The sequence below is a fragment of the Lygodium microphyllum genome, chromosome 26 (assembly GCF_053477565.2).
Source record: "Lygodium microphyllum isolate KBCC chromosome 26, Lygodium_microphyllum_v1.1.10, whole genome shotgun sequence".
NCBI classification, from domain to species: Eukaryota; Viridiplantae; Streptophyta; class Polypodiopsida; order Schizaeales; family Lygodiaceae; genus Lygodium; species Lygodium microphyllum.
The window spans coordinates 98,545,289-98,568,905 of NC_141160.1; the positions used below are offsets into that span (position 1 = coordinate 98,545,289).

General features: G+C 39.8%; 1 protein-coding gene, 1 long non-coding RNA gene and 1 pseudogene across 4 annotated transcripts in view; 1 reads left to right on the top strand and 2 right to left on the bottom strand.

Moving 5' to 3' along the window:
• LOC148013588 (uncharacterized) overlaps window positions 1-8,676 on the top strand; it is a 149,847-nt gene extending 141,171 nt beyond the window's left edge. The window contains exons 15-20 of one of the 2 annotated variants that reach the window (XM_087668510.1): window positions 48-1,145; window positions 1,352-2,104; window positions 2,490-2,765; window positions 7,275-7,340; window positions 7,435-7,521; window positions 8,494-8,676. In XM_087668510.1, the coding sequence (XP_087524636.1) occupies window positions 48-1,145; window positions 1,352-2,104; window positions 2,490-2,765; window positions 7,275-7,340; window positions 7,435-7,521; window positions 8,494-8,562 (2,349 nt within the window). In that variant the 3' untranslated portion in view covers window positions 8,563-8,676. Of the gene's footprint in view, window positions 1-47; window positions 1,146-1,351; window positions 2,105-2,477; window positions 2,766-7,274; window positions 7,341-7,434; window positions 7,522-8,493 lie in introns of both variants that reach the window. The other variant, XM_087668511.1, reaches the window with a different exon arrangement.
• LOC148013589 (uncharacterized) lies at window positions 594-8,791 on the bottom strand. The gene is made up of 3 exons (XR_015688938.1): window positions 8,675-8,791; window positions 852-2,759; window positions 594-732 (listed from the first exon to the last, which is right to left on the bottom strand). It is a non-coding gene; the product is annotated as an uncharacterized LOC148013589 (long non-coding RNA).
• A 10,493-nt stretch (window positions 8,792-19,284) lies between these two features.
• Window positions 19,285-22,805, bottom strand: LOC148013590 (E3 ubiquitin-protein ligase AIRP2-like; annotated as a pseudogene). Its single transcript, XR_015688826.1, has 6 exons — window positions 22,631-22,805; window positions 22,191-22,522; window positions 20,976-21,126; window positions 20,564-20,630; window positions 20,238-20,472; window positions 19,285-20,160 (listed from the first exon to the last, which is right to left on the bottom strand). The product of XR_015688826.1 is annotated as an E3 ubiquitin-protein ligase AIRP2-like (transcript).
• Between the last annotated feature and the right edge of the window lie 812 nt (window positions 22,806-23,617).

The following is a 23,617-nucleotide window of genomic DNA, read 5'->3' on the forward strand; positions in this document are numbered from 1 at the left end:
ACCATGGTTCTATTGGAACTTGAATAGATTACTTTCACACTGTTCAGGGAAGTGCTCTCAACACTGAATCCAAGCTTGAAAAACCCAGACAGCCAGACAGCCCTGAAATTGAACTACAGAAAACTGAATCCAAATCACAAGACAGAAAAGGGAAAACTCTGAAAGATTCCAAACTCAAAAAAGAAGATACAGGAGAGAAGATGTTGATAAAAGGTGCCCCGAGCAAGAAGATTAAAAACGCCCCAGAAGAAGCTGGAGGAAACACTGATGTCAGTTTAGTTTGCAACAAGGAGATCAAAACATCCGATGAGTCTTTACAGAATTTAAATCTACGGTCCACCAGAACTGGTTTGGAACAAATTGTGTCGGATGATTCTACAAAACCCTCCCTGTATTTGTTGCCAAGAAAGAGAGTTGTGCACTTTGTAGATCCACGTACAGAGTGGCTGATAAAAAGCCGTGAAGATCTGGTATCTGTAGGTCAATCTCCTGAACGTGAGTCAATTGTCATCCATTCAGATGGAACACAGATATACACACGACCTGTAGTATATCAGCAGTCGCCTCTTCATGCTTATGATAATATCACAGAACAAAGTATTTGTCCCAAAAAAGGGCAAGTAGCAGTTCGAGAAGATTTAGGGCCTCAAGACAAGCATATATCGGTTGGTCAGATGACAGAAGATGACCAAATCAAACCGCTGGTTGAAGACAAAGGTATGCCAAGGACATCTAACATATGCAATGAAGATTTAAGCTTGAGCACTGAGGTGCATGGAAAAGTTGATCTAAACTCCATGAAAGTTGATGATGCCTTTGAGAACATCTGGCAAGTGATAAAAGAATCTTACCCCACAGTTTCCTCAAATGGAGTGGAATTGACAGCGGATTTTTCAACTGGAGATAATCAATATTCTGTGAGATACAACAAAATGACAAATGAATTAGAGTTTTCCATGCCAAATGGATGTTGTTTGTCGACGGTTGGTGTTTCTATCAGTTTTAAAAGTTCCAAAAGCAAATCGAATGTTTCAGGTATTGAGAATCCCATTGCTGAGGTCAAAGCGTTGGAAAGGTGGGAACAGCTATATCTTCAAAGTGGGGAAGACCATGATGGAAACGGGAGTACTTTCTTATTCAATTTGGTGAGTCCTATCAACATTGATGCATTCCCTTAGTCCCTTTTATTGTGTAGACCCTTGTGCAGATTCGCCTTTAAACACACTTAGCATATGGCTTACATTATCTGATGCTAATTTTTGGCAGTGCCTTGTTACCCTCCCACACGTCAGCACATAATTAACCTGTTTGAGTATTTGGTCAAGTCCTCATAAATCTAATTTGTTTGCAGGAATCTGGTGTTGTTTCTCACAAAGATAGTACTGGAAATAGAATCCACATACCTCACTTCTTCAATTTACGTCCCCCAAAAGATCAGCTGTCAAGAACCAATCCTGGAAATGCTAGTGAAAAACAGTCACAAGGGAATGTTGATTCTGCATCTATTAGAACATCTAAGAGTATTCCCAGGTGTCAAGAAAATTCTGAGAACATAGGTAACATTGAAGAAAGAACCCTCCTAGACCGAGGCCCAACTACACGTTTTTTTATCTTTTATGAAGGTTGTCAGGGACTTGAAATCTTGGGCAAAAGTTGTTTTCAGAGTTTATTAGAAGAGTCGAAGAACAGTAACTGTTCAATGCATCTTTCCCATAACTTTGGGAGATCTTCCAGTAATACTCTTCTCCATAGCTTCATCAAGAGAAACAAGTGTCAAGGGAACTTTTTCCCAAGTAAAGATCATCCCATCTACCAAAAAGCCACAATTTGCACAAACCTGGAAGTTAATCATCACCAAACAGATAGAGGGAGACTTAGCAATAATAATTTACCACAAATATTCTTCAGTACAACGTGCAAAAGGACAAAAAGGACCAGAAAAGATTTGCTTTTTTATCGTCATATTCGTGAATACTCCACCCTGGATGAGGCAGATCATACTGAGATAGAAAACTTGTTATCAAAACTGACGCGTCAAATGTTGGATATACAGCCCGTTAACCAAGATGGTGAAACAAATCTGTCTGGAATTACCAAAAATCGGGTAGCCCTTTGAAAATGTCTAAGAACCTGCATGTATTCGCTTTAATTGTAGTAAGATTCTAATGCCAAGATGCGTTTTCCGAGATTACCATTGTTATAGTCTCTACTTCTTCTTCCTCCTCTTCATCGTCTTCTCCTTTTGTCTTTTTCTTCTCTTTCTGTTTCTGTCCTTACTCTACCTCTTATGCTCATGCTGATGTGGGCATAGTTTCCTGAAAGAACTCATTTTCAACAGGACAGATCACTAGGACACAAGTATTCATGTGTTAATTTCAAGTAGATTACTACTTGATCGTTTTCAACTGAGCATGATGAGTTATTTTGTTCTCCTCTGCCTTCATATATGTCCTGGTTTTCACTGGTATCAGACATAGGTTTTGGTACAGAATACAAGTGGAGATTACAATTTAGTGGAATGGCAAGAAGTTTCAAGGATCACAGAAACAGTGAAGAAAGAGCTTGCAAATTTCTTGCAAGGAACTGTCAACAAGGGTAGTAACACTGGAACTGAAAGACCGTGCAGGAAAAGCTCACCCACCGTATGCAGTCACTTACCAGAAAAACAAGTTAGGCCTCTTGGTCCATGGACCCCCAATAAAGATAAAGTGCTTTTTTACTTCAGCAGTGAGGAAGGATTGAAAGCTTTCAAGGAGGACCTACAGGCAAGTATCCTATGTCAATTTAGCTTGTGATGCAGACATTGATGTGGCAAATCAAATATATTTTTCGTAATGTGAGCATAATCAATTTTGAAGGAGCGTGGTCATTATTTCGTTGCAAGTCAATAATCATGGGTCCTAACTTCCTGAAGACTTTGGTGAGACTGGCCTTGTTCAATATAACATGATGCGTGAATTAAACATATTTGGAAACAGTAAGTAAAACCAGGTGTGGCAAAAAAGCTTGAAAGAAGCAGCATTCAAGTTTCTCTCCCTCCATATTTTTTAAAGCCTTTTTTGAAGTACTTTTGCACTCTTTCAACTGGAAACAGTATATCTATCTGGATGCTACTTAAAACATGATTTAAGGAGATCGATGACACAATGTTTTAAGAAACCGTTTAGATGATGTCTGCATGGCAGCAATGCTAAAATCATGCCAGAATCTACATCTCAATGCCCACAAGAAAAGTGACCATCACAACCACAACTCAACTATACGTGGAGTCATTTAGCTGCCACAGATGAACACACTCACCCCCCTTGTTATGAAGGAGAATGATAGTTCGAAGAGAATAGATGTGTTGTTCTTGATAGTAAACACATTTAGTTTGCATTTAAGAATCTTGATGCAGAGTCCTTCTCAAAGTAGTAAACTTTTTGGTTTTTTTTGTGCATTTTCTTGGAAAAAAGATCCTTCAATCAATTAAGAAGGCCCAAAGTAACAACTCCCATTGCAATACAAAAACACAAGGGATAGAAACAGGTCCTATGCTGTCCACTCTAGAGGGTTGCATCCTCATACAAGAGATTGGGTTTAGGGAAAAGCTACACCAGTGTATGTTCCCCTCCTCCGAAGACAAGGGCATGCTCTCAAATGCTCCAAAAGCCTTCTTGACTTTCCAACCTTAGAAGTATCCTTTTGAGTTTCCCCCAACAAAGAAGTTATCATTGGCATGTTTGCTTCCCACCCCCCATGCAGACAGAGGCCTTGTGTTGATGATAATCAGCTAGTTTATCACTCTGTCTATGAGCTCTTATGCTAGGGGATAATCTCAAATGTAGTGTCTCAATTCAAGTGATGCCCACAAGATGACTTCTTGCTAGCCAAGTACCAAGGACCAAAGGCTTAGTGAAGTATACAAACAAAGTCACCTTTTCACTCTTGAAGCTGTCTTCGAGTCTAGACAAATTATTTTCTTGTGCAACTTTGAGGAAGAGCCTTACTCAAAATCTGCTCCTATTCTACCTGGTCTAAAACCTATTACAATATCGATCTGCACCTTCCTCTTTCACTTTTCTGTTTTCCTTTTCCTGGGGGAGGAACGGAGGGAGAGAGAGAGGTGGGTTGGGGGCAGAAAGAACAGAAACAAAGAAATATGTATTACTTTCTGCCCAAATGGTATATGAAACCTAAACACTTCGTACAGAGTGCAACCAAAGTATGACTAAAAGGGAAATCTAACTGTGAAATGCCTTTTAGTCATGGTACAAGTGGTCTGGCATCCTAAAACTAGGACGGGGTCCTCTGACTCTCTTGTTGAATGGTCCAAAAGGGTAGTGCTAGGAATGATGCCTACTAGGCTGCCTCTGTAATAATTCCAGTGATCCGCATAAAACCTATCGATCCTAGAGAAGAGCCTGGCTCTTGTTGTCTTGTCTCTCACAGCTTCTGGGATCTACCAAACTCCGATTTGAGCCAAGGACCTTATCCTCTAGTTTGGAAGATGAACTTCTTCCAAGCAGCCTGCTCTCCTCCTCTAATGATCTAAGAGCACCTTTGTACTCCAAAGGCCTCCGTTTATATTAAAGTCCTCACCTACTATCCATTGATCAACTTGGGCTAATGACCGACTAAGGGCATCTCCTATCTTGCTAGTCATTTGGAGCATAAATGACTAGCAATGCAGTAAATGCATCATCCACTATCACAAAGACTGGCATGGCTCTGCTTGGAACCATAATGCCGTCCCAGTCCTGTATTTTCTTCAGTCCAGCACTCTCCAACACAAATCCAAACTCCTGCCTGAATCTCTGTCTCCCACTGCTTCTGCCCAATAAATGCAGCTCTATCTTGGCAAAAGCTTACTGTAGCATCCTGATATCCTCTATGCTGAGAGGTGATGCTCTTGAACCATGAGAAAATCTGCTGATCCTTGCACTAGTACTCTAGGTAGGCTGTGTCTAGTGAGGCTTCAGCCCTACCTAAATAGTCATTCACCAAAGCCTGATATGTTCCATGAGAGGTTCCTCATGGGAAGCGTCTGAGTCTTTAGGACCTATGTGGCTCAGCATCCACACTTGTCTCTTCTGTCTCCTGGAGTAAAGCGGCAAACCAATGTAACGTCCTCTCTGCCAAATCTGCTGCCTCATGTGAGGGAAAATCCTCTTAAGTCTAATGAGTCATCTGAATCATCCATCTTGTGCTGTTGGAATTTACCCTCTCTCTCCTACGAGACAGTCCCATCCTGCACACCCCCCTCCCCCCCCCCCCCTGCGGCCGCCCTGGAGCTTTGGAGAGATTTGTTAGATTAGACCCTTAGATCCACTAGAGCAAGGTAGATTGTGCCAGCAAACAATGTGATTGAAAAAAGTATAAATATCAATGCAAGCTTCAATAGTGGTAGGTTGGAGCACAAGAAAAGTGTTTTGTTGATAAGGGTTGCTCTTCAAAAAGGTCTTTCAAAAGCTCGTGTGCCAATCAGTGAACGCAATCTATTTCAGGGTTAAGAAAAATAATGGCTTGTGAACATAATCTAAATTGCAACCAGCACATGAATATGCTCGAAGATTTGAAAATATATTTCTAAGCCAGATGCTCCAGTGTCTAACATTATTAATGCTCGGCTGCAATTTGTACACTTTGTTACCTTGATTGTTGATTCTGTTGAGCTAGCAAGCTAGAAGAACCTTTCGCAGATATACAATCAGATGAGGCTGTGAAGCCTTGGGAAGATGGAAATCTCCACGATGAGATGGTCTAGTAGTAGTTCCATCTGGCCTTTTGAGATGATGTTTTGGTCAAAGTGAACCCAAAGAGGTAGTTGTGTGTAAAATTCAATGATTACATTATACATGTGATATGTAGGTTCATTGTTAAAATGTTGTTCCATAGAACTACAAGGGTTGCATCCACGGGAATATGGCTTTGTTCTTCGAAGTCAAATAAATGATAATACAGTGAACACCCTTATTGCTGTTTAACATACAAAATACACTCAGCAGATGTGTTATGCAAGCAGACATGGCAAACACATTTGACACAGTATAGTGAAACTTTACGTCTTAGGACATGATGAAATCAGACTTTTGGTTTTAAAAAATTTTGGTCCATGTGATTTGTTGGTTGTATTTAGATGCAGCTTCTTTATGCATTCTCGATAAGGACCTGTCAACATCTTGCATTGGGTAGATTTGAAAGACAAGGTTGCCACTTGAGTGCTAATCTAAGCTTTTGCCCTCTGCAATCTGTGAGCGGTATGACTTTCTTTGGTTGGGACAATTTTTGCAACCGCATAAGAGTGTCAGATACCTTGGTTATCTATTGGATAGAAAGTCACTATCAATTAACAAATACAATGGGTATCACAGAAATTGTGACAAAGACTAGAGCACTGGAAGCTATGAGCTTGGCTTCACATAGTCCAAATCAGCTGTCACAGATTGTGTAATTCTGAGTGCCTCTTCTAACCTGGACCAGAAAATATATTAATATGTTTATGTTCCCAAGAAATGGAGCTATTATTGAAGACTAGTACATATAGGAAAGCTTTGAGATTTTGCTAAAGGTAAACTTAATCTGCACTCCAAAGATGTATGGGATTCTAGTATCTTAGACATTTATTATTATCGGCTAGCAAGGAATGCCACCTAGCAAATATTGTTCTGAGAAAAAGTAGCCCTGGACAATCGTACTGGTTACCATGCGTGTCAATATGAGTATGAAGGTATTTGGAAATTGGATTGTGAAGTGATTTTGGGTAGTTTTAAAGGAAAAATTGTAGGGTGAACTCAATTGCTACAAGATTGGAAAAGGGTATTATCTCGCGTTCAATGGTTTGGAAGACCACCATCACAAGGTAATTCTATGCACATGGAAATCACACAATAGAGTGTTGTCTTTGAAGAGCCCGTGGCACCTGTCAAAGCTTATAATTTCTGAAATTGAGCATCAGATATATAGGTAATATGGTTGATGATGATAGTTGGGTTTTTTCTTTCCAATATGCATGTGGAACACTTAGACTTGGTATGTTGACCTGTGGACTTGGCATGTTGAACATGTGCACTGGTAGAAAATAAGGACTTTGCGGACCTCCAAATGAGAATGACAGACTTCTGGATTGGATAACTAAAAGCAACATCCAAGATTTTGTGCTCTTTGCCTACAAGCACCAGCATCCATGGTTTACATGCATATTTTAACTTCCACCTTTGGATAAGCATGGCAATGCACTTTGGCATTTGTATAAATCACTAAATTGGTGAAAATCAATGTTGTTATGGTTGTAGAAAATGAAACAAATTCGATTCCTTTGGAGATGTATTATTGGAGTGTTACTCGTGGGGCCAAATTTGGTAAAACACTGCATTTATATTTTCTTTCATTTCGAGTCACACATGGTCTGGCATTTTGTCCCCTAATTTGCTATTCACTTGAGCATTGTACCAGATTATCTCCTTGTTTTATATTTCTGATATCTCGGAAGTCCTTAGCATGGCTATTCTTACACTTTGCCTTGGGATAATTTGTTTTCAGGTACATTATTCTTTTCTTTTGAATAAACTTGGATACAAGTCAATACTTTTTATTTACTTGTGATTTAGATCTTGCTTTTGTTGCTTCATCCCTCAAACCATCTTCTGTAGCCACAAATTTATTAGGGGAAGATAAAAGCCACGATCAACCTTGGTAGAAAATGTTACCTTCATGCGCTAAGCTTTTAATTCAAATATTCTGGGCACTTTAATTGAATTAGCACTGTATGACCTAGGCCCTAATCTAATTACATTATCAAGATATTACCTAGGCCCTAATTTTCTAAACATCGTAATATGGAACATAGATAACCGTTTTCCTTTATATATGGAAAAGAGTGATCATAAGTACTGTTTTTCAAGAAGATGGTATTTATTGTACAACCAATGTCAATAACCTGAAGGGCTTGCTGGTTTATGCAAGCAGAGTGTTTGCACGTTCTGGCTGAGTTCAATTCCAAGGGATGGACCAGTCTTGGTTTGTCTCACCTATATTGGGGGTCTTCGCACCTTAAAAATCTTTCACATTTGATATTATCTTTAAATAATTGTATTGTATGACTACACAACAGACTCTAAAACAGTTACTATGTAGAAAGTGTATGATGTGACTAATAAGATTGACCCTATAATTAGTAAATTTTAGTTTTCCCCTAGTTATAACTAGCTAATTCTTGTTATATAACTCTAACTAGTGACATCATTTTTACTTATACTATCTAGAAAAGCAAGTTCTAACTAGCACACACACAGATATATATATCATTATTGTATAACTGGTAAAAATATCATATATCTAGTGTATTAATCTTAACAGCTTGTAATACCCATAGAACTTAACGCAAAGCCTCTGTGGTTTTGGCTTCAAACAAGCCTTTGAATTTTTAAACAAGACACGTCAATACATAGGTTGAACTACTTGGTGCTGCTGTAATGTTTTCTGATGTAGACATTCTGTCGGTTTTACTTGCAGCAAAAGCAGCATAACGATGTGTTGTGTTGCATTGAAGAGCTTCTGTGCAAGATGCGACTCTCCTTATAGGAGATGTATTCCTGACAACCAATTCCATGGAGGACCTTACACACATCATATCACAGCAGTTCAACACATGGAAGAGCAGACATATTTGACCCGAATTGTTTGGATATCTTACTCAATGGAAATTTTGAGCCTCAGGTTTGCTTTGTGGAAGCAAAGCCAACACCTGGTTGCAGTCTCATCTCATCTTTGAAAGCTGATTTTGTGTGCCTACAGCGAGCGCAAAACGGAGGGGCTTTAGGTTTACTCGGGATTCAGATGGAACCCTGATTGTACGCACGCAAGCAACATAAACGCTGCTTTATTAGATTATGTCGAAAATGTATCCTGAAGCTTTACTGTCTGTACAAAACTTATTGCAAGCTACTTACTAGTTATGCTGGGGTGCAAATAACCCAAGGACTCTGCTGGCTCGACTTCATCATCGACGCTTCTCAAACACCCAGGAATCAGAAGACTCCGATGGATCGCGTCCATCGTAGAAGTTTCTCAAATTAAAGTCGCAAGACTTACAAAGGATGAATAGGGGGGTGTGTGTGTGTGTGTGTGCACAATTGATCAGATTTCAATGCGCAGATTGCTTGTATCCACTGTCGGGGAGCATCGGGTTGTTCTCGTGCAAAGGTTGAAGAAGTTGCGCATGTGATACTATTCGTCTTTTATATCTCAAGAGAAGTGAACCACAGATTTCTCGCCGAGCCTATGTCATGGCAAGAGGAGATGTTCCCAAGCCTTGAAATTTTCATTTTCTCACACAGCTCCAGTCGCTCACACACCCACACCCACACACACACTCTCTCTCTCTCCGTCCGGGGGAAACTTGTCTGTGCAGGGAGAGAGCGATGGCAGCAAGCCGGACTATAGCAGCCAATTCGAGTGCGTCTGTCTGCCGCATGCGTTCTCATGCCCTTTTCATTCAAATCTGACACAGACAATAGAGAGAACTCTCATATCAAAACACACGGACAAACCAACAATCACATACTTACGTGAACACACTACAGATGCTCACGGAAGAACGCACATAATCACATCTAAATAATATGTGCGCACGTGCGAATGCCCACAAAGAGAAATCAACAGAAAAACAGTAACATCTACCTACACAAAACACACACACTCTCTTATAGCCTCCACACCTTTCCTTATGAGCATGTATGCACATGTCGGTGTATATGGTTCTTTATTTTAGGCCGTTTACACACCGGAACACAGCCGCCCAAGTGCATGTCCACCGACCAATAGGAAGGCCCCAAATCTGAAAACGGGTGCCCGCCCTCTTACACACTGGGGGTGCCTGGCATCTCCAACAAGGGGGGTATTCAATGCTCGCCCCGCCTTGTTTTGGCATTCTGCAAGGAGGGGGAGCTCCCCCGTCTGGTTTCATCCACAGACCCTTCGAGTGGGCTCCAATCATCCCTCTGTTGTCCGTTGCCAGGTTTCATCCACAAGCGTCCCTCTCTGTTGCCCATTGCCTAGGAGCTGTTGTGAAGAAGCAGGTGTTTGCATGTCACGCCAAGTTCTCCACAGGTATAAATATCAAGCCAGGGGTCGCCATGCATGTGTGTTCGTCTAGATTCATCCCTCTCTTCACATGAAACCATACACAACTTGAAGGTGGGAAGCCATCTTTGATGCTTATGCTTCCATCCATGTCTGTGAAACCAGTTGTATGTTAATGCATGGCCAATTGGTTACAGGTGATTCGAGGTGATTCGCAAGCTTCATCTATCATATGTATGCTCTCTCTCTCCCTCTCTCTCTCTCTCTTTCTCTCTCTCTCTCTCTCGTAGGAAATAAAAGAGAAGATACACAACAGAAATGCACTTTGTTATTAAAAGATGCTCCGTTCATTGTATTGATAGAGCCTCTTTCTGGGGTAAGCTTTGGAATTAAATTGCCTACACATAGGATAGAAATGTCCCAAACCACCAGAGGGGAGGAAATATGATAAAGAAGGATGAGCAGGTGATTGAAATGGATGAGGTCCTTAGGGAGAATCCAAGGGGCTTAATTGGCTTAATTATGTTGGAACCCATAGGTAATGCAACTTGTTCTAATTTTGGAGGGTCAAAGACTGCTTTCTGTAACAGATTATCTTGATTGGTAAATACATTAGAGGCAACAAGCAAGGTTGTGTTTTGCTTTCGGTAGCCATGGGTGTATTGTTGATGGGGCGCAACCAAGGTGAAAGCAAGTTATTCATCTGCTTCAAGTGTATTCGCACAAGAGGGGGCTGCTTTTGTTGTAGCAGCAGGTTGAATGTCTGCTTTGTGTTTATGAAGAAGTTGAAAGTTGTGTGCATACATGTTTGGTTTGTAAGCATGCATGTGTGCAGTTGCAAATTGAATAATTGGTTTGTTGAAGGGTGTTCGGATCACAATATATTGAAGGTGATTAAATTAGCTATGTTTTTATCTTATGTTGTAGTGTACTATACGTTTTGAATGTTGTGCGTACACATGTTCCATTTGTGTGCATGTGTGCTATTTTTTAATCTTAAAATGTATTATATTTGCAAATATAGTTGCCATTTGGAAACCAAGCATAATGGTTTTTGCAAACCAAGCAAGATCTATACATCATGGCTTTTGTAAAGAATGATGAAGCAAACTTTGGGTTTGTATATAGTTAGTTTCATCATTAGCATATTTTTCTAATCTATGCCAACACTCGGTTGATTGAGAACAAAATTTCACATAGTACCTGATTTGTTACGTAGTCTTGAAGTATTAATACACATTTGTGTACACTATGTTGATTGAGAACAAAATTTCACATAATATCAATTTTGTTATGCACACTGAAGTATACGTACATGTTTGTATATTACTACATTTGTGTATACTATGTTGATTGAGAACAAAATTTCACATAATATCGATTTTGTTATGCTAAAACTATCTAAAAAGACTATTCATAGTGTTGCTTATCTTTTTGAAATTATCCATTGGCCATTGTTTGAAACTGTGTATAAAATGGAACTGTTTGAAACTATCCATTGTCCATTTTAGCATGTTTGTGCTGAAACTATTTGAAAATGATATCCATTGCGCTGGCTATTTATAGGGAAATTTTCTCATCATGACATTTACAAATGGTTTGTGCATGGCTTCAAATTTTAGCAAGTTTGAGCTCTCTTGATTAGTGTAAAACCAATGCGAATGTGACATCAAATGTTGCTATAAATCATGGTAGGCATATGCTAAAAATAGTATCCATTGTGGTGCCTATTTGTAGGGACTTGTCTGTTTGAGCTGTCATAATTATTGTTACGCAAATAATAAGCTCTATGAGGATTTGTATATCTAAACCTTCATGAACTCCATTAGTTTCAATGACCTTTGTGAACTCCATTAGTTTCAATGACCTTTGTGAGCTCCATTAGTTTCGATGACAATCACCAATGTTTTCTATACCTAGATTCTATTCAAAAAATCGCCCAACTAATTTCACAATTCTCACATTTGGGACTTGCAAATGATTGCAATCAAGGATCATGTTGTTACTAATTGAGCTAAGAAATTTATACATGCACATATTTCAATCCATCAAATAATTATACTTTAAAACAAAGTTGAAGTGCACCTAAGGAATGACTAAAAATTAAACTCAATAGGAATTTAATTCCAAACACACTTTGTGAGTGTGTCAATAAAGAGTTTACCTACAAAAATGAAGAAATAAAAGCACAAGTAACATACTAAAGAAAGAAATGATTGCTACCTTCTTATTATAGAGCTCTCTCTCTCATATGTATGCATGTTAGAGAATCCACTAAGATTTTGCCTTTAGTCATGCAATGTTAGAGAAAGGGCAATAGACAACTCTTGCTAGATAGATCATTGCTAATATGGGAAGATAAGGAAAGGGTAGTAGTTAACTTTACAACAAAAAACACAACTGAAAGATCTAAAAGAGGGCAAGCCATAGATCCATGTGGAAGAGGAGGGCAACAAATGAGGAAAAGGACTGCATTGGTAATAGCAACTCGGCAGAAAAGGTAACAATGCGGGTAGCAAACTACTATGTTTCACGCTACAATAGTTGCACTTGTTGTAGATGATGACGTAGATCATGTAAGAGGCAGTAGACAACTTTTGCAAGACTCGAGAATCACACAAGATAGGGAAGGTTGAGGCTCCTTTGCCTTGCGCCACTTCATGCCAAGTGGAGCAATTGTTCATGCTAGCCTTCCATCATGTTCTCATGAGAAGTGGGTGAGTCCATTTACGCCTACCAATGGGATACTAAAATGGCTATGTCACCATGATTGGCTGCATTGCCCTCCTGCATAGACGCTTCCTTAACCTAGAAGCATTAAAACCATATATATTGACTAAATCAAGAGAAGCATCATCCAATCAATACTCATAGCAAGGATTATTCAGTCCTAAGAATAATATTTAAGTTTGTCTGATTCATTACCATAAGCACATACCAAAAGACAACATAATTTACATGTGTCATAATGGACCCACTAGAAGAATATAGCTTATGTTCTTGCACCATCTCAAACTTCTCTTAGCCTCACTATTTACGCCCTTCACGTTGAAGGATATTAGGCTTAAGACTGTCTTGGATGCTCATTAGAGTAGACTAGCAAGTTAGAGATCTTTTATCTCCTTTCTCCAAAGTGGTGATGCAATTTCCAATATGCTACAAGGAGATTGTAGCTATCCTCTTGTCCAACAGCCTCTCACAAAGTACATTCCAGGCCCTTAAGCAAGATTGAATGCTCATACTTTGCCATTCACAAACGAATCTAAATATCAAGAAGCTCATGAATGTCGAAATCAGCATAAGGATCAAGACTCTACTGTCTAAATGATCAACCCTCCACTAGATTGTGTCTCAATGCCTCTCCTTATGGTGGCCCATGGTTGAATGCCACAAGTTCTCACCGAGGGCTGTCCTATCCATTGTGGAAGTTGTTAAGCTGATATGGCAGCTGTATTTCTGTGGCAAACCATAAGCCTCCTACTCTTTGAAGAGTTAGTTAATACCCCTACCTAGCAATGGACTAATGTCCATCAAAGTTTTTAATGTGAGGAAGTCGGGCCTAAATAGTTTTTGGGATTTTCACCTTTTGGTTGCCACCTGTGCCTTTGGGTTTATGGTTGCAAACCAGTTGCCTACCCTCTTCAATCTCCTTCCTTTTATCCATCTGCTCATTTCCACCAAACATTCTTTGTCCTCTTTTAACCGTCATTGCCCAAAATGCCTTCTCTGAATGTATAGAGCTTAGATCTTCTTCATCTTTAGCTATTGGACATTATTTATCGTAGTGGCCCCAAAAACCACAAAGGAAGCAAGCGCCTGCAACCTTGCTCGAACTGAGGTTGAACTATAGATCTCCCACATAATGAACACTAAATTCCACAACTTTGTATCCCATAGCGTGCAGCTAGCTCCTAAGCAAGCTCGCCAACAAAGGAATATGTAAGGGCCTTCTCGGGCATTTTGTAATATCAACAAGAAGGAAGAAGGCTGCACAAATAAGCAGGAAGTTCAGGTGTTTCCACCCAAACACAACGTTCCTTGATGCAATCATTGCCTGTTTCCACAGGTTAGCATAGCATAAAGAAGACAAGATCCAAGCCCCAGAAATAAACTCCTTACCCAAGTCTTGCTGAACAGCCTCTTTCTTATCAAAGACCACTTCAAAGAACCCTCTACCACCCATAGTGAATCTAATCCACCACCCTTTCCCCTTGAGAATGGTATTAAATTAGGTTCACTCTCCATGGGTTTTCGGAGGCTTACCAGTGAAGAAGCCGCACACAGCCATTGAGTTGAACTGTAAAGCATCCACATACTTTGTCAGCGTCCAACGTGACCTTTTTGGATGAGCCTTCTTTCCTTGCCTCAGTTCTTGTGGCAGAACATGGGTTGCCTCAGTTCATATTAACTGAGGCAAGCACCTAATCTAACATCTAGACTTGCTCTATATTGCTCATGGTTATCATCTTTTCCTGCTCCTCGTTGCTCATGTTGGTTGCCTCTTCCTACTCTTCAATTTTATCTACAGGCTCTCTACCTTTGTAAATGCTTCGTCACTTTGGATCTCTACATCCACGTTCTTGGGGCAATTCTGGGTGAACTGCCCCATTTCTCTGCAGACCAAGAACGAGGACATTTTGATCTCTCCATCATCAACACTATTGGATTAGCGTCAAACACCTCCACAACATCAGGCGGTTCATTTTTTGTATCCCACACCATGCATGCTATTGAGAATCCCATTCGAGGAAGCCATTGGTAGCTATAACAATTTGCCCAATGCTTCAGCCAACCCTATAGCCCCTCTATCCATCCAAATAGGTAAATTAATTAAGATATATGACACAGATTGGGCATCCGAGGTTCAGGCTGAGCTCCAAGGAATCAAATATACGAGGTTCCCCTTATAACCCCCACAGCACAACCAAGGATCCCCCATATCTCTTATTCGATGAACGCACGAGCACCATAAGAAGCCTTTCCCAAATGAATCCACGTTAAACGAGCATAGCCTTAGCCTGGAAGGCATGTGAAAACCACCGATCGATATCATTTTCAGAAGGCAATTTGCCCAGGAAGTAAAACAAAAGGAGTAGCATGCAAGATTCGTGTATCTCTGCTCGGCTCTCGGAAGGAAGAAGGCCATATTCACCTTGAAAAACCTTCTTACCAGAGGTAGCCAAGTCTGCTCTCTAATTCCTGCTGTTGCAAGCGGTTTGATCTTCGTATGCAGTTGCCTCGATCTATGCTAGATCTATGTCGTGTCAACGTCTGCGGCGGTACAAGCAGCCCCAAGGTAGTCAAGCTCCAATCATTCTACCATTGCTCTATTCCAGTGGCTCCTTCCCTACCAGCTCCGCCTCAATCAGAAGATGCCCTCTGGGGGTGGAGGAATTGGCTCCTGCATGCACGGAGGAACGAGAGCCTCCGTCTGTCACAGTGGTCTGCTTCAGAGCATCACCCCTTCACAGATCCATGGAAATTTAGCTGCGAGAAATCTCGTGGATGAATGTGATATGGAGACCCATCGAGCGAGCGATAGGGAATCGGGGATCTCTTTAGGATACTTCACGCTGTGCCCAGAATATTCCATGCCACGTGTATTAGGGTTTTCTAAGACAAGAGCCCCTATAGCTGATTCCATGGCATACCCAAGGAATTTCTAGCTTTATTCACAAAAATCCCAAAGGGATAAGCTCTCCAACATTTTTCCCAAATGTGATGCCAAGTAAGCTTTTTCTCCATAGCAACTCATGCCTTCTTCTATTGCTCATTGGAGGCATACAACCCTCATGCGACTCCCCCCTAAAATCCTCGCTACATAATTTCTTGCAAGGCCAAGGGGTCTCCTTGCTAGGATATTTCTTGTTATTATTACTATTATTATTTAACAACTAAAAAATATAAACAATAATATAAAATCCTCAATAGCTCTTAATAGTAACCTTTTTAATTCTCTCCATGCATGTATATATTCTTATTTATTCATTTTACTTATTTATTTAATATTAGTTTTTCCCAACCATTAACTATTAGTTAAAATTTTATTTTCTATTTTTTATTTTATGAATCATGGTTAATGCTTATACCTCATTTTTCTCTCCTCTCGCTTTGTTTTTTACATTTTCAAAAATTTTACTTTCATGAAAATAGTTTATTTTATAAAAGCATGTTTAAATACTTCTCTTATTTTCTCCCCCTCTTGCTCAATATTCTTCTCTTAATAATTGTTTTTGTACTCTATATGGGGGTGAGTGGGTGGGAGGGTGGGTAGGTGGGTAAATGCCAATTTATTTGTGTGCACTAATATATGGTAAATTACTATTCATATACATAGAATACTTTTTATGTTCTTGCGTAAATATGTGGTAATTTAATTTTGGTTGAACAATGATCTTGGTCTTGAGAAAAGAAGATGTCTCAGCATGTTTATAAGGTGTCTATATATGTGTGGAACTATGTTATTATTTTTTTTTCAAAATCCTTAAAACAATATTGAGACACATAGAAGTGTTTTATCATGAAACCACACACGTGTAGGAGTTTTCACAAGTGTAAATTCCAATGTATGTAGTGTCTTTTTGTGCAAGACTCACAAGAAGAAAATATGATGACCATATGTGGCCTTTTTAAAGCCAATAACACTCATCTCACAAAGGGTAGCTTTAGGTGCATGTTGCACTCTATTTTCATAATGCCATGCACTACATGGCCTAGGCATGGAAAACTTATTTAATGGCCCCTAAAGTCTAAAATATTGGTGAAGTTATGATCAAAAGACTCAACCACCTTAGTTATTTGTTTTTACAATTAAAATATATTTTAACCTTGGCCTCCAAATCTTTTAATACATGGAAAACTTCATCACATGGCCTCAATAAAACCCAATTGTATCATTGTGCCATCATCGATGAGCAACACAATGGGTAAATCTCTTCTCTAAATACCCTTTTTTTCATACGATCCTCTCATACACACCCGCATCCACCTCACATGCCCCCTAGCATAATATTATACGTTGTATATGCAACATAACAATATATAATATACAAAATGTATATGATGTGTGTATATACTATACACACACGAAATATATGCAATAGTGTCTATACACACACACACACACACACACACAATATACAATACATAAATACATTAATATAATTATAGAATTTTAGTGATATTATTACATACATTAATAATTACATTACATTCATAAAGTTAATATGATGTACATAATATATGATAAATATAATTTAAAGAGGCAATAAAAAAATCTAGATAGAGTATAAACAATTTTGGAGAGAATGAGGAGAGGGGAAAGAAATGCTTGAGAGAGAGAGAGAGAGAGAGAATATAAAAATTGAAGATATAATAGAATATATTCAAAGCACCGAATTAAAAATCAATGTGAAATATTGGCCTCCTAACGCCTTAATGAAACACTAGAAAAATAAAAGAAATCCTCCAACTCACAAAAAAGCTTTGGGGTCTCTCATAATTGGTTTCTTTCTGACTCTTAAGACCCATGAACACTCTTGCCATTTGAAACATGCCTTCCTGCATTCTCTCATTATCACGAATGAGTTCAAAGTAATATATGAGTTGGACACTTGGGGACCTTCGTTTTCCGATGTTACCAAAACTAATATTCTTGTTATTTCCACCTTTTTACTCTAAATATATTAATTTACTCACGCATTAGACAAAGATTGGGAAATGGCATATCGTTGTGTTTGTTTTGAGATGGCAAACTTTAATAGCCCTCTTTCATTCGAAACTTAAATTGTATTTGTGTAAGTTTCAAGTTCAACACCCATAACTTGATAGCTTCATAGTGCATTACCCTTCCTAACATTTCTACCTTGGCATAAAAGTAATGTACCATTTCAATGCCAAGTAATCTTCACAACATCCGCAAAGATATTGACATGGCTTATGGCCAACATTATCAAAGGATTAGAGCAGATGAGATCTCCATATACTTGTAAAGCATTTACTCAGATGATTAACTGATTTTGAGCTACACAAGAACTAGGGTGACCACACATGATCTACACAAAAACTACGAGAAGGCCTCTCAACTGGGATGTCTGACCCAAGTGTAGAGCAGCACCTGCTCTTGCAAATCTGGCTTCAACAGCGGCAATACAACACAAAGGATACTCAACAAAGTAGACAAAATACCCCCCTCATCTCAATGACCCTCTTGCAAGGCATCTCATGGGCTAATGTGCTGTGTGTTCTAGAAGAAGAGCACCCTATGGGGGAGGAAGAGACCAGTGTTTTAGCCAATCATACAGAAAGCAGCCCTCGTGTCCATTGGCTGACGCTTATTTTCTATATCTAGTTTTAGCTTTGGTGCACACTTCCTGTCTGAAGAACAAGAGTGGTTGCAAAGATTTTGAGCAGAAAGATAGCCTGGTCAGCTCTGGAAGATTAACCCACTAAAGTATGGTGTCAGAAGGAAAGAATAGAAAAGAAAAGAGGCGTGAGTTGAGAGCTGCTTGAGAAGGAAAGATTTCTCTAAACAGTTGATGCAACACTTTCTGAAAACAGGGGACTACTGGAGGAGATGTTCCCTAAAAAGGCCTCGAAAACGAGAGCCGATTTGCATCGATGGCAACTCTCTCCAAGAAACTCAACATTAACTCTAGGAAGGTGTATTCTATTGAGATAAGTACCCTAACAAGGGAAATGCAAAGACAAAGCCAAGAGGAGAGCTAAATAAAGGAGTACTTATTACTGTCACATGCTCAGAGCAGAGGCTATTAGGCACATTTGGTTAGTAAAAAGGACATCGTTTTTGCTACGGTCCCAAGGTGTGTGATCCTTGGTCATACCAAAGGGTGATCACTAATAGACAAATGTGGAAGGCTGACATTTTGTCTGCACTTAGAGGTCTTACAGGGAAAGGTCTAGCATACATGGTTGCCTTTGTAAAAGCCTGAAGGAGCAAGTAAGCTTTGTATGCCCACAAGGGGAAAGGTATCATCGAATGATAAGACATCCACATAGGATTAAGCTAGCTTTCTGAGAAGCTTGGACACAGCTTTAAACGTGTAATGAGGCAACTTGGTAAGGCTGGTGATTGGAACATTGGGGTGTATCCAAAGTTTCACCTCTGACATGTCGCATGATGCTGCAGGCAGAAGGTTTCCACGAATTCTTAAGAGGGGAAAGAATTGCTTCAAGGCTTTTGAGACGAAAAACAGACGAGAAACATGTGATGGATAATGGAAACCATTATTCTCCTGACCTGATACAATTATTGTACTTGCTTCTTATCACAATAGTTGGAAATATCTTCACCAGGTATTTACAAAACCACAAACCTTGACATGCCACAAGGAATACAAAAGCTAACACAACCTCACTTTAGACGCACCTTCCTTGTAACCAGTTTTCCATATGACCTTCAAAATTTTCCCTTCTAAATTTCTGTTGTGTCACCTCATTGGAGAATGACTGAAAGGTATGGTTAGTAAGCTTCACATCTTCAACATGGAATGCACTCATCATCACCAGCAGTACACACAGGCAAACATGAGACATGTGGGCAATTCAAAGACTTAGAAAACCAAGATCAAATGTATGAAGTGTATATGCTTTTTGAGCAAATGTTCTGCCTTGCTGATGCAGGTGCCATCGCCTCAGACCTGCAGCCATGTGATTCCAAGGAATCCCAGTGATTATCAACACAATCACCCACGACACCAATCGTTTCATATAAACAGTGTGATTGTGGACCACCAACTCCACTCTCAATGCAAAGTATCAATCTGGAAGTTGATAATCAGCATGAAAGGACCATGTCCCTTAAAATTGGTGTGTACCCTCACTGTTTTGCAAATACTCTGCCCCCAAAGAATTTACAAGTGTTAACTCTTTACAATAGATTTTTCTTCTTTGTATCACAAAGATTACTGGAAAGCCAGCGGCAGCTTTTCCACGTATGTGAAAAGCCTTTCGAGATTTTCCTTTGTCAGGGTCGATACATCCTTCACATCAGTGTGGTCGGTATATATCCACAGATCACTTGAATTGACCCGCTTCAAACTGACTCGGCAGAAAGGGCATGACAAGGAGCGCAAGCGCCTACAAACATGTTCAGAAAATAAAGAAGAATACAGAGTGATAATAATGTATGCAAAAAATCACATGCACAAGCCTACCAGTCTCTGTAGCACTTTAAGCACATTGAATGACTGCAGCCAGGCAACACAACCTTGGCAACAGTCTCCAAACAAATGCCACATTCCAACTCTCTCTCCAAGTCGGTCTGTGATTTAGGATGACCTTCATCAGCCGACCTCCTCTTAAACCTGTCCATGCAAAATGCTCTTTGTTCTGCAACTTGGCTCTCTGTGAGTCCTCCATCCACAACCTGCAGTGAAGGAAGTATGTACCCTGCACAGGTGGTCAAAGGTATGACCATGTTTTAAGAGGGAGATTCAAAAATGCACTTTTTCTGTTCAAATTAACTGCTGGAGTTACTAACCATAGAACTCCCGAAGGCTTGCTTTCCGCTCATGAATGGACATTGTAGTGGTTCCATCTTTCAAAACCTGCAGCATTCCAAGTTTAGAAGAAGGGAATCAGTAACAGACCCTTGCTCAATCCGTTACTTATACAAACAAGGAAACACTCTGCTTAACCTCACACTTTCTCATATGTCATAGTCCCTGTACACCATAGCATGGAGGAGGCCAGCCAAGCCAAATAAACTCTGCTCCATGCTATAAATCTAAATCATTCACTTCGAGGGAAAAAGCAGATACCTTACGGACCCCTTAATCTCACACACTCCATATGACAGTAGGTGGTGAAAGACTTGCAAACTCCGTATTTTCCTAATTGACCTTGTAAACCAAAATGTGGAACTCTTGCAAACTGCATCTTTTTCTACTGACCTTGTAAATCAAAATGTGGAGCAGCCCAAGGGCACCAACCAAGTTGCAATCAGCCCAACTGAAGAGACATAAGAAAACATGCGAAGCGGAAGAAAAGGCCAATCTCATCTGCAAGCAAGCCCCTTCCTTCCCTTTGGGTATACCTAATGCCCTGACATCATAAGACAAAAACTTTTTATCTAAACGACTTTTCATCAAAAGAGTGGCATGTCATATGCTATAGATACATTCACAGTACCTCTAAATGCAATGAGAACGCAATAGCATCAATGTTTTCCCCATCACCACTACAACAGAATTTTGAACAAGGGTCGTGCACACATAAATGGAGTTCCCCCTCACAACTACTAAGTGAGCTGCACTCCCCACCATCACAACTACTAAGTCCTTAACAAATCACAGACTCTAGGGCACACATAAATCGAGTTTGAGCTGCACTCTCCCTCACAACTACTAAGTCCTTAACAAATCACAGACTCTAGAGCAGTCCAAGTTAAATACTTGATTCCTAATAGTCTAAGTTGAGTGCCAAGCAAGGAAAATAACCCTCATAAGTTGTGTGCTTGACTATTAAAGAATAACAAGTTGCAATTATCTGGAGATTAAAAATCCCTGAAGAAGAAGGTCATCATCATCCATTCCCGGGATCTATAAAACCCGATGCAAGGTTACCAGTGTTTCCTTCCTTGCAAGGAGGAGCGTTTTATCATTTTATACACGAGCACAACAGGAACTCACTCTTAAAACGATTTAAAAATCACTGGTATGGTTCCAGTACTAGCAGGCTAGAAAGAAATCCACCCTACTAATCAAGCTAGAAAGTCACTCTCAAGAAGGTAAAATCACTAATTTGATTCAAGGACTAGCAGGCTAGAAAGCCTCCCTATACTAATCCATAAAGCCTTTTCGAGGATGAAATCACCAATTCGGTTCAAGTACTACTCTTGACAGGATAAAACCACTGATGAAATTCAAGCACGAGCAGGCTACAAATCCACCCTGTACTAATCCATAAATAATCAGGAATTTCTATTTCAAGATAAGCAGGGTAGCAGGCCAAAATGAATATGGTTTTGTATTCCTTGTGGCATGTCAAGGTTTGTGGTTTTGTAAATACCTGGTGAAGATATTTCCAACTATTGTGATAAGAAGCAACTATTGTGATAAGAATTGAAATTCCGATGCCCAGATGGAAGGCACAGGGCTGCAGCTTACATAGTATTAGCATGCTGGATGTCTGCCTCTAAGGATTTAAGAGACTCCTTGAGGGATTTGGACTTGCGCCCTCCAATCAGTATCATGCTGTGGCGGAGCCAGAAGATGAATGGAACGATTCGCCCAAACTGATAAGAAAGCACAGATGTGGGTGCAGAAAATCAAGTGAAGAGCCTATGACAATGGTGCTCCAGCTTCCTCACTACTATACAGCCTCTTCCGGATTCAGTCAAGAGCAGCAGAAACGCAGGGTTGAAAGATCGCTTGACGCGATGGAACCCATTTTCCATTGACCCCTTCTCTCAAAAACCCAAATTTCCGCGAGCGAAATCCTGCACAGACATGGAGCAATTTAAAGGCCTCCGCTTCTCATCTCCTGAGTCCTCCTCGGAGAAATTTATCAATAAATCTGAATAAATGAACTCGATCAAAGTATTAACCTCTCTTAAACTGAATGAATTAGCAGCGTTGCAGGATTAATCAGGTTCCCCCTCCCCTCTCATTCTGTTCGTGAATGGAAACATGCCTGGAAAGGTCGAGACTGTGTGTGTCAAATTTTGTGCCATTTTAAAAAACGAAAAATCTAATTATGTTCCTTTTGATGTTTAATTTTTTTTCGTAAAAACAAAACCATTTTAGAGCGAACGCAGGATGGCGGTACCTTGGATTGCAAGAAAAGAAAGGGTGGATGGATAGCCCACAGAAGCACGCTTCTGGTTTTTTTTTTTTGTCTCTGGTATTTTCTTAGTTCAAAATACTTGTTTCATTATTTTTCCCTTACGATGATGCGCCGCGCGCGCTTGATATTTAAGCCGTAAAGTAGTCGCCAAGTAAATCTATTTTTATGTCTGGTATTTTAGTCAGTAATAATTTTTGTTCTTGTTTTCCGATAATCCGCTGCTGGATATTTGATAGCAGCGATGTGAATTTCCTTTTAATTCTGGTATTTTCGACATTTTGAATAATGGGTGGGGCGGTTGAGAGGTAAGAGAGAAAGTAATTAATATTAAGTATGTAAATGTACCACTATTAAGTGAAATGTACCACTTTTTGGACCGGAACCTTCCAAAACTTTTGGATGAAAGTAAATTAAAGAAAATAGAGAAATTCCAGATTCATCTCTCAACCCCACATCAATAATGGAAAAAATCTGGATAAGCTTGACATGCGGTGACATCACCTTGAGTTGTATCCCGAACATGGCACATTGGCATGCTGTTCGTTTCTTATTTTGTTCCATCCTTTGAAGAGGTAGGCCACCCTCCCCACTTGCCACCATACAAACCATGAAACGTACCCTACATACAAATATTTGAAAAAGGTTGTAACTTGTAAGGGACCCACCTCAATGAACCTAATTTATAAAATCCCCCCCCCCCCAAAAAAACCAAAAAAAAACTCCAACTTTTAAAAACAAAGGCTTAAAA